Here is a 13,000-nt window from a genome sequence, read left to right as displayed (position 1 = left end):
CACCCAAGTGGAAAATTCCACACCCTACACTTTTGCTTTCTCAGGGTTCAACGTACACAAACTTTGTTCCATGTAATTACCTGCAGGCTGTGTGTATAAAATGAATTTTTTCTTTCAAATTGTGTCCCATCCCCAAGATATCTCATCGTGCATAAGCAAATATTCCAAAATCCCCCCCAAAATCTGAAAGCTGAAACACTTCTGGTTGCAAGCATTTTGGAAAAGGGATACTAAACTAAGCTTTGATTAGTCAGTAAAATAAACAAAGTCCAAACACTAGGGCTACAAAAGATCTTAAAGGATTATGAAAAACAGTGGTATCCAAGCATCAAGAATCAGACTGATATCAGACTTGTCAAAACCATCAAGTTTTAAAAATTAAAATGATTCCAAATATTCTCTTTAACTGCCACCCAAATGTGGGAAAAGTCATTTGCAAATTTGTAGTCTGACAAACTTTACAATGCTGCAACATTTGGGTTGATGATACCCCAGAATGAAAAGATAGAGGAAAACAGAGGCTTAAACCAAGAAAGAAGCTAAGAGTAGAGGTCAATTCCTAGAATGGTAGTGCCTGGAAGTAGTCACGAGTGTAGTTGGTGTAGATTGGCAGGTGATACACAGAAAGAGAAAAAGAGCTGTTAGAGATTACTTATGGATTGTGCACAGGTAAGTATATGTGGGGAAAGTATTTAAACAAAGTGAAATCTTCATTAACCACAAAAATAAGTCAGTTGTTTCAACTGACACACACAAAAGAACAGAAACAAATTATGAGAAATATGGAGGTAAACAGAAGAATCCACTAAAGAAAAAGATTTGTGACAAGTATGATATTCATATAATGTATGCAACTTTAAATAATTGTCTTAACTAAAAAAAAAATTATAGGCAATTTGAAAACATTTTATTAGACATGTTAAGTAACATAATTCTAAAATATTTTATCTTAGAAATCAAAGCACTTGACAATTGATATTCATAGACTAAATATATGAAAGTGGCATTATGAACATCTTTTTATAGTTGCCAAAAATTTAGGAGAAAAATCAACTCTGGTTTTCAGTGGTAAAACTTAAAGATTCCAGAAATGAGATTAAATTTACTGGCTAAGTTACCTACAAAAACTGAAACAGACTCATTTACCAATTCCTTATCTTTCAGAATCTGATACTGAGCAGATTTTAAGAGGTTCAGAATCTGTTCCAGTATAGAAATAAGGCCAAAGGGCTTCTGTGAAAGAATCATTAAAAGTATAGAGAACAGACCTATCATTCATATTATAAAAGGAAAGATCGCCCAATTCATAGTCCAGAAAAATACCAATCTTACTGGGTTTTACTACTGGCAGAAGCCGGGTTGTCTTAGGACCTGATGCAACATAACCACTCTTCATGTATCGCCCAATTGCCCAGAATCCACCCAGAACTGATGGCTGATCCTGCCAGTTCCTAAGAAGACAGGCTTGACACACACCCAATATCCATTTAGGTTTGTTTCCCACTTCTACCTCCCAGTAATGTCGGCCAGAACTAAATTGCTGAGAGCCTAGGACAGCAGGGCAGACATAAAATCTCTTTGGGTTATAACAAATGTTTGGTTTTGTTCTTCCATATCGCACAGCTTTTCTATCCTCAGAGACAATAAGTTGAGGATGTGCTGTGTCAAGATCTAGGATCACATCTACTTGAAATGGCTTGATAATTCTGTCTAAGCCAGAATATTGAGGAGGAAGACTGAAACCATATTTTGTTAATCTAAATGAAAAGAGTTCAGGACGTTTTAGATTTTGATAACTGTGGTGCACACTCTTAACACGTGTCAGTAATTCCAGGTTTGACTGCACAGACTTGCCCTCTACCTCCCTCAGTAGATGTTTTAACGTGGAAACATAATCTGAAAATTTTACAAGGTTTTCATTTAGTTTTTCTAAAATGTTCATCTCTTCATCTTGTATCTGCCTAAGAATAGTCTCTTGCTCGTTCTGTAAAAACAATCTAATTTGCTCAAACTCAGAATTTATTTCTTCCCTCTTATATTCTACCTTCTTTTTCAGCTCCACTGATTTGCTGCCTTGCAGAATTATCACTTTTTCAACTCGTTCTATATTATTCTTCAAGGGCTCAATGCTACCTTCCAGAATTTCTCTGTGGTAAGAGGCAGCTTTCTTAACAGGGCAAATGTAGTGCTTCTGGTGTTTAGTGGAGAAACTGCACTGTGTACATAAGATCTCTAGATCCTTCAAACAGAAGAGGGTCAGGAACTGATTGTGTTTTTCACACATGGCATTCTCTTTCTGTCTCTTTCTTTTGCTCCTCCTAATATGGAGTTGTTTAGCAATTTCAGTCAAATTACGGAGCTGGGGGTTCCTCCTGAAGCTCTTGTATGGAAAGCAAAAACGGCAGACAGGACAGGGAAAGGTATCATCTAGATCCTTCCAGGATACATTGAGGCAGGAGCGACAGAAGTTGTGCCCACAGTTGATGGTCACTGGGTCTTGCAAGTACTCCAGACAGATGGGACAGCTAGACTCCTCTTGGAGGTTCACCAGAGCCGTCACGAGTTCCATTGAGCTGCGAACAAAGGCAGTGCGTAAGGTAAGCTCCCTCTGGTCAGTGTGAAGGAACTGTGAAAAGGAAGCTGGGCTGAACTTGTCCGGCCTCCGTAGAGCGCAAACCCACTGAGAAGTGGATACCCCTCCCAGACCTTGTAGATTGATCAGGTTTAGGTTTCACTGGCCTGGCATGCTGATGGCACCCACTGGAGTCTTGTTTAGTCCCCTGCTCGTTCGCTTGGAGGATAATAATTCAAAGCTTACAGCTCTATTATAGATCAGCCCATCTGAATCTACCTGTAATGATTTTCTTCTTCAATAAACTAGCCACAGGTTATAATACGCAGTCATTCCTGTGGATGAGAAAAGATTTTTAATTTCAAAATCTCCTGGATTTGGAATCACAATATAATAATTGGTTCAGGCAAGAATCATCACTAACTATAAAAACTACCGGGTAAAATGTTATGGGGGAATGATATTCACATTCTCAAAATTTTACTCTAGGATTATATTTTAATTACAAAGAGAAAAATAAGTACTTTTATAATGTAGAGAATACCACCTTATCCAATGATGGGGCAAACTGATGACCTGCAACGGGGAGCAAAACATTACCATCTGTGGAGAACTTGTGCAGAATATATATATAAAATACATAAGATTCTATTATATGTAACTGTGTATTACATATAAAATTCTATTGTATATAACATACAATTGTTATTATTTTTCGAGATGGAGTTTCGCTGTCACCCAGGCTGGAGTGCAATGGCACAATCTTGGCTCACTGCAACCTCTGCCTGCTAGGTTCAAGTGATTCTCCTGCCTCAGGCTCCCAAGTAGCTCGGATTAAGGGGCCCACTACCACGCCTCGCTAATTTTTGTAGTTTTGTTAGAGACGGGGTTTCACGCTGGCCTCGAACTCCTGACCTCATGTGATCTGCCTGCCTCAGCCTCCCAAAGTGCTGGAATTACAGGTGTGAGCCACTGTACCTGACCTATAAAATTATATATAAAAATGTATGTATGTATATATAACAGTGAAGAAATCCAAATCATACAAGATTCAACATGAAAATGGTTCTCAACAGCACAAATGACAACAGTGCTGGGAAAAAAAGCAGGTTATTTTTTTTTTTTTTTTTTTTTGAGACAGGATCTTGCTGTGTCTCCCAAGCCAGAGTGCAGTGGTATGACCATGGTTCTCTGCAGCCTCAGCCTGCAGAGTAACCGTGACCACAGGCTTGTGCCACCAGGCCCAGCTAATTTTTAAAATATTTTGTAGAGATGGGGGTCTCTCTATGTTGGCCGGGTGGTTTTGAACAATCCTCCCACCTTGGCCTCCCAAAGTGCTGGGAGTATAGGTGTCAGCCCCTATGCCCAGCCTGTTTCCTTACATATGAGGAAAAACAAATGAACAAAAAAAGCTATTCATTCTCTTAGCTTAGATTCTAGACTGAGAAAAAAAAAAGTTGTAATAAAGTGGATAGTATAGGACAAAGTGAAAAAATGGAGGATGTACTCTTTATTAGATATTAGTAATACATCAAAGTTAAGCTTCCTGAATTTCCTAACTGCACCATAGCTACAAAAGAAAATGTCCTAATTCTTAGGAAATACATGCTTAAATATTTACTGGGGAAGGGGTCATGATCCTTATAAACACCTCTCTTTTCCTTCGGGTCACCTCACAACTCCTATCTGCTGCTCATCAATCTGACTGCCTCCCACCCCACCCTCTAGTCTCTCATTATCCCATCTCTTTACTTTCATAGAACTCAATCATACTCTGAGATTGTTTTCTTCAGGTATTTGTTTCTCTTTTGGCCTTAGCTGGTGAATGAGACAGACTGGAAGTGGGTACTTAGTCTACCTTATTCATAGGGAGGTAGTAGAAAATCAGTAAAGACCTTCAAGAAAGTGAATCACGAACAAGTGGATACATGAATGAATAAAATCCAAAAATAATACAAAAAGAGAATAATGTCAATGTTATAAAACATAAAATTTAGGTTGGGAGACTGTTCAAAATTAAAAGAGAGCCCCACTGCACTCAGCCCATTTCAGAATTATTCTAGTATGAATAGAATCATTCATCTTAGATTTAATGAAACAGGAGCTGGGCGCATTAGCTCACACCTGTAATCCCAGCACTTTGGGAGGCCAAGGCAGGCGGATCACTGGAGGTCAGGAGTTCAAGATCAGTCTGGCCAACATGGTGAAACCCTATCTCTACTAAAAATACAAAAATTAATTGGGCGTGGTGGTGCTTGTCTGTAGTCCCAGCTACTTGGGAGGCTGAGGTGGGAGAATCACTTGAATCTAGGAGGTGCGGTTGCAGTGAGCCGAGATCACAGCACTGCACTCCAGCCTGGGCGACAGAGCATGTATCAAAAAAAAGAATGAAAAGAATTAATGAGGCCGGGCGCGGTGGCTCAAGCCTGTAATCCCAGCACTTTGGGAGGCCGAGACGGGCGGATCACGAGGTCAGGAGATCGAGACCATCCTGGCTAACACGGTGAAACCCCGTCTCTACTAAAAAATACAAAAAACTAGCCGGGCGAGGTGGCGGGCGCCTGTGGTCCCAGCTACTCGGGAGGCTGAGGCAGGAGAATGGCGTAAGCCCGGGAGGCGGAGCTTGCAGTGAGCCGAGATCGCGCCACTGCACTCCAGCCTGGGCGACAGAGCGAGACTCCGTCTCAAAAAAAAAAAAAAAAAAAAAAAAAAGAAAAGAATTAATGAAACAGGTTATATGGAGTTGTCACAAATTTTAAGATCTACTCCTCACCCATTTCACTCCAACACTTCAGCAGAACACACAGCTACATCAGGCTTAGGGTCCTGAAGGAACTATGAAAAGGAAGTTGGGCTGAACTTGTCCTGCCTTCCTATATACACCTGCAAGTAATCCCAGTCTATAGGTAAATTCATTCCTTTTCCCTTTGACTCCGAATTACCAGATCTTCTGGCCACTGCCATCCATGTGAGTGTTCTTAAATAGCTGTGCTAGGTCAGTGTGTGGATGGTAGAAATGGACTGGTGAAAGTGTGTTCTCTAACATACACCGACTGACAGCTGTATCTTCCTCTGATCTAGTAGGGTTCAGAATCTAACCATTCTATGTAAATGTCTCATCTTCGCAAACACTATTTCCTTTACCTAGAGGATCCTTTCCTCACCTTTTCCCCAAGACTGATCTCTCATGATATTTGGAAACAGCTCAAAAGTCTCCTTCTCTGGTAAGGTTTACTGTGTGTCAGGAGCAGTGCATTCCACAAAATAACCGATCTTCTTAATTAAACCCTCACAACAAAGCAGGAGATCTGTCATAGGCCCTGAGTGTACCTCTTTGGTCTCCAGAATAGGCCAAAAATTTCACTATGACCACTCTATCTAGGATATTTCTCATGGTTGTGTTTGCAGGAAGTATCCTTGAAAGAAGACGTAAAGTGTCAATTTGGGACAAAGAACAGGTTTGCTAAAAAAAATAGATTCCCAAGCTCAGGGTTCACTGGCTATGATGCAAACCTACATTGTGTATGACATCTACCATGGTCCCTCTGCACCACCTCTGTGGGACTTGGGAGGCATGGGGAACCAACACCAGCATGATGCACATGCTGCCAGCTGTGCCAGGAGTAATGAAGTTCTTTGTCTCCAATCCAAGAATGTTATATTTTCTGAAAGTATCCATTAAATATTAACAGGATAACTTAATAGCTTGTGAGTAAGGTAAAATCCCAAACCCTCAGAGTTTGGTTATTATCTTCAATTACAAACATGGAATGTAAATGTATAATGATTTGGCCGGGCGTGGTGGCTTACACCTGTAATCCCATCACTTTGGGAGGCCAAGGCAGTTGGATCACCTGAGGTAATGAGCTCGAGACCAGCCTGGCCAACATGGTGAAACCCCATCTCTACTAAAAAATATAAAAACTAGCTGGGCATGGTGGCACGCGCCTGTAGTCCCAGCTACTCGGGAGACTGAGGCAGGAGAATTGCTTGAACCCAGGAGGCAGAGGTTGCAGTGAGCCAAGATACTGCCACTGCACTCCAGCCCTGGCAACAGAGTGAGACTTAGCAAAACAAACAAAAAAAAAGTATAATGATTTGATAGGCTTATCCAAAGTCCTAATACTAACTGGTGTGACTACTGGTGTGATACTAAATCACTAAGCACCCTTTTTTTTTTTTTGATGTGTGTGTGTGAGACAGAGTTCTGCTCTCGTTGCCCAGGCTGGAGTGCAATGGCACAGTCTCGGCTCACTGACCTCTGCCTCCGCCTCCTGGGTTCAAGCAATTCTCCTGCCTCAGCCTCAAGTAGCTGGGACTACAGGTGCACACCACCACGCCCAGCTAATTTTTGTATTTTTAGTAGAGATGGGGTCTCACCATGTTGGCCAAGCTGATCTTGAACTCCTGACCTCAGGTGATCCACCCACCTCAGCCTCCCAAAGTGCTGGGAACTGGGATTACAGGTGTGAGCCACCGTGCCCAGTCTCTCTTTTTTTTTTTTTGAGACAGAGTCTCACTCTTGTTTCCCAGGCTGGAGTGCAATGGCATGATCTCAGCTCACTGCAACCTCTGCCTCCCAGGTTCAAGCAATTCCCCTGCCTCAGCCTCCCCAGTACCTGGGATTACAGGTGCCTGCCACCATGCCCGGCTAATTTTTATATTTTTAGTAGAGACGGGGTTTCGCCATGTTGGCCGGGCTGGTCTTGAACTCCTGACCTCAAGTGATCTGCCTGCCTCAGTCTCTCAAAGTGAGACAGATGAGAAAGTCTCTACAGATGTGAGCCACCACGCCCGGCCTAAGCACATCATCTTTTTTTCATATTCACATTAGTGCATAGCCTTGAAAACCTTTATTAAAGTGCTTCATATAGCGTTCTGTTTAACCTACCCAGATGGATATCCACAAATTGTTACTATGTCAAATAGTCTAACGAGGGGAAAATTAAGATTTTTAAACGTTTTTTTAAAAAAAACACGTAAGATGATGTAAACAGATATCACACAAATTATTAGGTGGCAGTCTCTAACGGGATGTGTGTTTCACTCCAACATTCACTTACCTAGATCTATATGTCATTGATCAACTAACTTAATTTCTCTAAGTTTGTTTCTATTTCAGAAAGCTGAAAGTATTGAATGAAAAAAACCATGTAAGGATAGTACAGTGCCTGACCCAGAACAGATGCTCACCGAGTGGTACTGTGCAGAAGAATGAGCACCCTTAGAAGGCTGCTTGCAAGGCTGCTGCTACTTGGCTCATGTCTGGCAACTTTGATTTCCAGAATTTATAATGAACTTATGAGGAAATGGGTCCTGCCATTCCCTTGTAAGAATGGCTCACTATTGGCCAGGTGCGTGGCTCACACCGTAATCCCAGCACTTTGGGAGGCCAAGGCGAGCAGATCACGTGAGGTCAGGAGTTCAAGACCAGCCTGGCCAATGTGATGAAAACCCGTCTCTACTAAAAATACAAAAACTAGCCAGGTGTGGTTGTTCATGCCTGTACTCCCAGCTACTAGGGAGGCTGAGGCAGGAGAATCACTTGAACCCAGGAGGTGGAGGTTGCAGTGAGCCGAGATCACACCATTGCACTCCAGTCCGGGCAACAGGAGCAAAACTCTGTCTAAAAAAAAAAGAAAAAGAAAAAAAAATGGCTTACTACAACTACACCTACAGTGTTTATACAAACAATGAGGTTTATGATGAATAGCTGCTTTCCTTCTGAGAAACTAGAATTTTGATATAAGCTAGGTGGAGAAGCCTGCATGATCTCTTCTCAAGAAAAATTCTGGAAAGACAAATCTTTAATGAACATCCTTGGTAGACAACAGTTCACTCATTTATCACTTTGTCTCCAGAGAAATTAAGCAGGTCCTGTGTGACATCACGTAGAGATGACTCTTAGAAGCTTATGCTCTGTTTCTTCCAGACTTCATCCCACACACTGTTTTCTTTGCTGGTTTTGCTTTGTATCCTTTCACTATAATAAACCATAATTGTTGGCCAGGCATGGTGGTTTGCATCTGTAATCCCAGCACTTTGGGAGGCTGAGGCAAGAGGATCAGTTGAGGCCAGACATTCAAGACCAGTCTGGGCAACAGAGCAAGACCTTATCTCTACAAAATTTTATAAAAATCAGCCAGACATGATGGCATATGCCTATAGTCCCAGCACTCGGAAGGCTGGGGTAAGAGGATGCCTTGAGCCCAGGAGTTCAAGGCTTCAGTGAGTCATGACTGTGCCATTGTACTCCAATCTGGATGACAGAGCGAGATGTCATCTCAAAATACTTAGGTTATAACCTCAAATAATACTATGCTGAGTCCTGCGGTCATTTTAGCAAATCACCAAACCCGGGGGTGGTCTTGGGGATACTAACACAGGTAGTATTTAACTGTTGTAGTATATATATTATAGTGCTATTTAGGTCTAAAACTACTGTATCTCTCATTGTTCCTAATTAGAAAAGGTGTTAACTGCTTATAGCAGTAGTTGGGCCGAAAGTGTCATGTACATTCCAATTTTGAAGGGACAGTAAGGTATTATTACATCTTAAAAATTATAATATTTTTCAATAATAAGAAATTAAATAAAATAATAATGTGTCCTTTAACTCTTCCCACCTTCCAGTTTAACATTTTCATAAATAACAATGTCATTGCATAGGCTCCTAATCCTTATTTTAACACACCATGTTTAATGGATGCTTTGGGGTTGGGTAAATTTGAAGAGGCAGTTTTAAGCATTCTGAACAAAGCTGTACAGCCAATACATTGCAAAATATGACTGGAATTTTTTAAAGTATAAGAACCACATTGCTATAAAAAAAGGGTATTTCTTGGACGGGCGCAGTGGCTCATGCCTGTAATCCCAGAACTTTGGGAGGCCAAGGGGGGGTGGATCATGAGGTCAGGAGTTCAAGATCAGCCTGACCAACATGGTGAAACCCCGTCTCTACTAACAATACAAAAATTAGCCAGGTACAGTGGCATGCATCTGTAATCCCAGCTCCTTGGGAAGCTGAGGCAGGAGAATTGCTTGAACCCAGGAGGTGGAGGTTGCAGTGAGCCAAGATCACACCACTGCCCTCCGTCTTGGGCGACAGAGTGAGAATCCATCTTAAAAAAAAAAAATGTGTATTTCATTTAAAATAAAAAAGTGCAGGGGGCCGGGCGCGGTGGCTCAAGCCTGTAATCCCAGCACTTTGGGAGGCCGAGACGGGCGGATCACGAGGTCAGGAGATCGAGACCATCCTGGTTAACATGGTGAAACCCCGTCTCTACTAAAAAATACAAAAAACTAGCCGGGCGAGGTGGCGGATGCCTGTAGTCCCAGCTACTCGGGAGGCTGAGGCAGGAGAATGGCGTGAACCCGGGAGGCGGAGCTTGCAGTGAGCTGAGATCCGGCCACTGCACTCCAGCCTGGGTGACAGAGCCAGACTCCGTCTCAAAAAAAAAAAAAAAAAAGTGCAGGGAACATTCCTGCATAGATCCCGGAACTCAATGGTCGGTCCTTCCCCACACACTCCAGCTTCCCCACCCATCTTCCAGACTCAGGCAATGAAGTTTATAAAGAACAGCATTGTAAGCCACTCTTCCCAGTCCGAGCTATAAACATTAGCCTACTATAGTAACTATCTTCTGATACCTGAAGACAGGGCCCCTGTCTCCCATCATCCATGGGAGAGTTGGGGCTTGACTTCCTTAAGTGCCAGCAAGCAAACCTGGGTGTGTTTCACGTGACCCAACCACCCCTTTCCCACTTTTTGTAATTTTTCACTTCCCTGACTCTACTGAGCTCCTTCCTACTCACTACCTTCATTCCCCAGTTCCCTTTTGAAGCGCTTGGTCACCTCTGTACAAATCACAGTTGAGTTCTGTTCATGCTGAATTCTTCTCCCTATTGCAATAGTACATTACTGATTAAAATCTGTCCTTATGACTACCCAGTGTCTGGCTTTATTTTTGACATGCTCTGTCTCCTCAGTCAATTCCCTAACTTTATAGTTTCCAAACACAAATCTAACCCTATAACCTTCCGATTTCCAATGGAATGGCCTTTCTTACTCTTAAGTATTACAAGACTCACCAACATCTGGACTTTACTCTTTTCCTGGCTCCACATATCCGATCATACTGCAGATTATAGTTGATATTTTTATATTTATTTTTGTCAACCTTCGGTTAAGGACACTGGAGAGTACAGTTCGAGGTCTGAATTCTTCCTTGTTTTCCTCAAAACTGAATTACCAACTCAGATGCTTATGCTGGTGTACGGTGTGTGTTCAATAATTATTAGGCTAATAAATCAAACCTGCGGTAGATTCCCTACTCTCAAAATTCAACCTTTACTGCTTGAGAACTTGTCACATTAAAAAAGAAAAATTCAACCTCTATTACCTAATTTATTTTATTTTTTGAGATAGTATCTCACTCTGTTGCCAAGGTTGGAGTGCAGTGGCGCGATCTCCATTCACCGCAACCTCTGCCTCTGGGCTCAAGCGATCCTTGCACCTCAGCCTCCTGAGCAGCTGGGACCACAGGCACGCCCCACCATGCCCAGATTTTTTTTTTTTTTTTTTTGTAGAGACAGGGGTCTCACTATGTTGCCCAGGCACTAGCGTGAGCTAGAACTCCTGGGTTCAAGCGATCCTCCCGCACCGGCCTCCTCATGTTGGGGTTACAGGTGTGCGCCACCGCGCCTGGCTCCTACTCTGATTCTTGTGCTGGTCCACAGTGCGGGCTCAATTGAATCAAAATGAATCAAATGAATCAAACCTGTGGGAGATTCCCAGATCTCGAGATTCAACCTCTGTTACTTTAGATGATACGAAACGTAAGTGAGCCTAAACTTTCTCATCCGTAGCAGTTTCCTAACAGCCAGATCCTTGTGAGGACGGAAGGAGATGAAATCCGCCAGAGAAGTGCTGGCGCTGTAGGGTGGTAGATCCTTCCTTAACGCTCCCTCTATAATTTTTGGAGATCACGTGGCTACTTCCCAAACTGGTGTTCAGATCAGAATCTTCATCAAAGTTCAATCATCGGGGTCCCACCGCCTCCGCGGCTAAAACAGAATCCGGCCAAGCACGGTGGCTCACGCCTGTAATCCCAGCACTTTGGAAGGCTGAAGCGGGCGGATCACCTGAGGTCGGAAGTTCGACACCAGCCTGGCCAACATGGAGAAACCCCGTCTCTACTAAAAATACAAAAATTAGCCGGGTGTGGTGGAGAGCGCCTGTAATCCTAGCTACTCAGGAGGCTGAGACAGGAGAATCGCTTGAATCCGGAAGGTGGAGGTTGCAGTGAGCCGCGATCGCGCCACTGCACTCCAGCCTGGGCGACTGAGCAAGACTCCGTCTCAAAAACAAAAAAAAAGGATCCACAGTCTGAGCTCAGTCGTGGACAGGTCGCGATCCCGAGGTGTGGGCACAGCTAATACTCAGGAAGCCCCTGCCCAGTTAAGGAGGCCTCCCGCCAGGCCCTACTGCGCCTTTCCTGCGGCCCTCCCAGCTTACCTGGAGCAGCTGGACCGGCGGTTCAGGCCTGATGCCGTACAGGACCCGTGGAACCCCGCGGGACGCAGAGCGGAACCCCCACACAACCCCGCGCGCCTCGGTTTTCCAGTTTCGGGCGCACAATTGACCCGCGCGGTGGTTGGCTGCTCCACCGGAAGTGGGCGGGAAGGGCCTGAGCATGCGCCAGGGTGCAGGGAGCGTGGGAAGATTCTGAGGAGAGCCTGGGGCGGCTCCCTCCGTCCTGGGGGCCCTGATGGCTTCAGCGGGTCATTTAAATCACAATGGCCATCTTTTCAGAGTTTTCATTCCTATGAGCAACTTTTGTTTTTTTTTTTTGGTTTTTGGTTTTTTTTTTGAGACAGGGTCTGGTGCGGTCTCGGCTCACTATAGTCTCGACCATCCAGGCTCAAGCGATCCTCCCACCTTACAGGCGCGCGCCACCACGCCCGGCTGATTTTTGTATTTTTTTGGTGGAGGCTGGGTTTCGCCATGTTGCCCCGGCTGGTCTCGAACTCATGGACTCAAGCGATCCGCCTGTCTCGCTGTGAGCCACCACGCCCGGCCAGGGTGGTTAGTTTTAACGTGTAAGAGGAATAATCAGCTCTTTGGATCAGTTTACGTCTCTGGTTGAGAGGCTGCGTAGTTACCACCCTGGAGATTAGGCCCCACCCTACCAACTCAGACTCACCAAGGTCTCTCCTGAGGAATTGATATTTAAAGTAGATTTTAAGGGACGAGTATGAGTTTGTTGGACGAACTTGAGGGTAAAATCTTCAAGGCTGAAGGATTAGTAATTGTGAGGAGCCTCTTAAGTCTTATAACTTGGTAAATAAGACACTGAAAGAGGCTAATATTTGCAGAAGAAATCATAGAATTGGCATAGCAGTTTTTTTTTGTTTTTTTTCGAGACA

The 13,000-nt window shown here is 43.6% G+C and overlaps 1 protein-coding gene across 1 annotated transcript; it reads right to left on the bottom strand.

Moving 5' to 3' along the window:
• Nucleotides 1–893: 893 nt before the first annotated feature.
• LOC112625140 (tripartite motif-containing protein 60) lies at nucleotides 894–12,248 on the bottom strand. The gene is made up of 3 exons (XM_025386354.1): nucleotides 12,090–12,248; nucleotides 3,097–3,148; nucleotides 894–2,573 (listed from the first exon to the last, which is right to left on the bottom strand). Exon 3 carries the CDS (start codon nucleotides 2,567–2,569, stop codon nucleotides 1,154–1,156), a length of 1,416 nt encoding a protein of 471 aa, XP_025242139.1. The 5' UTR covers nucleotides 2,570–2,573; nucleotides 3,097–3,148; nucleotides 12,090–12,248; the 3' UTR covers nucleotides 894–1,153.
• Nucleotides 12,249–13,000: the final 752 nt, after the last annotated feature.

Source organism: Theropithecus gelada, chromosome 5, assembly GCF_003255815.1.
Source record: "Theropithecus gelada isolate Dixy chromosome 5, Tgel_1.0, whole genome shotgun sequence".
NCBI classification, from domain to species: domain Eukaryota; kingdom Metazoa; phylum Chordata; class Mammalia; order Primates; family Cercopithecidae; genus Theropithecus; species Theropithecus gelada.
Note: the sequence above shows the minus strand (reverse complement) of the source record. Positions and strands in the feature narration are given on the sequence as shown.

Coding starts and splice junctions, on each gene's coding strand:
- LOC112625140 (XM_025386354.1), bottom strand. CDS start 2,569: ATGGAACTCGTGACGGCTCTGGTGAACCTCCAAGAGGAGTCTAGCTGT.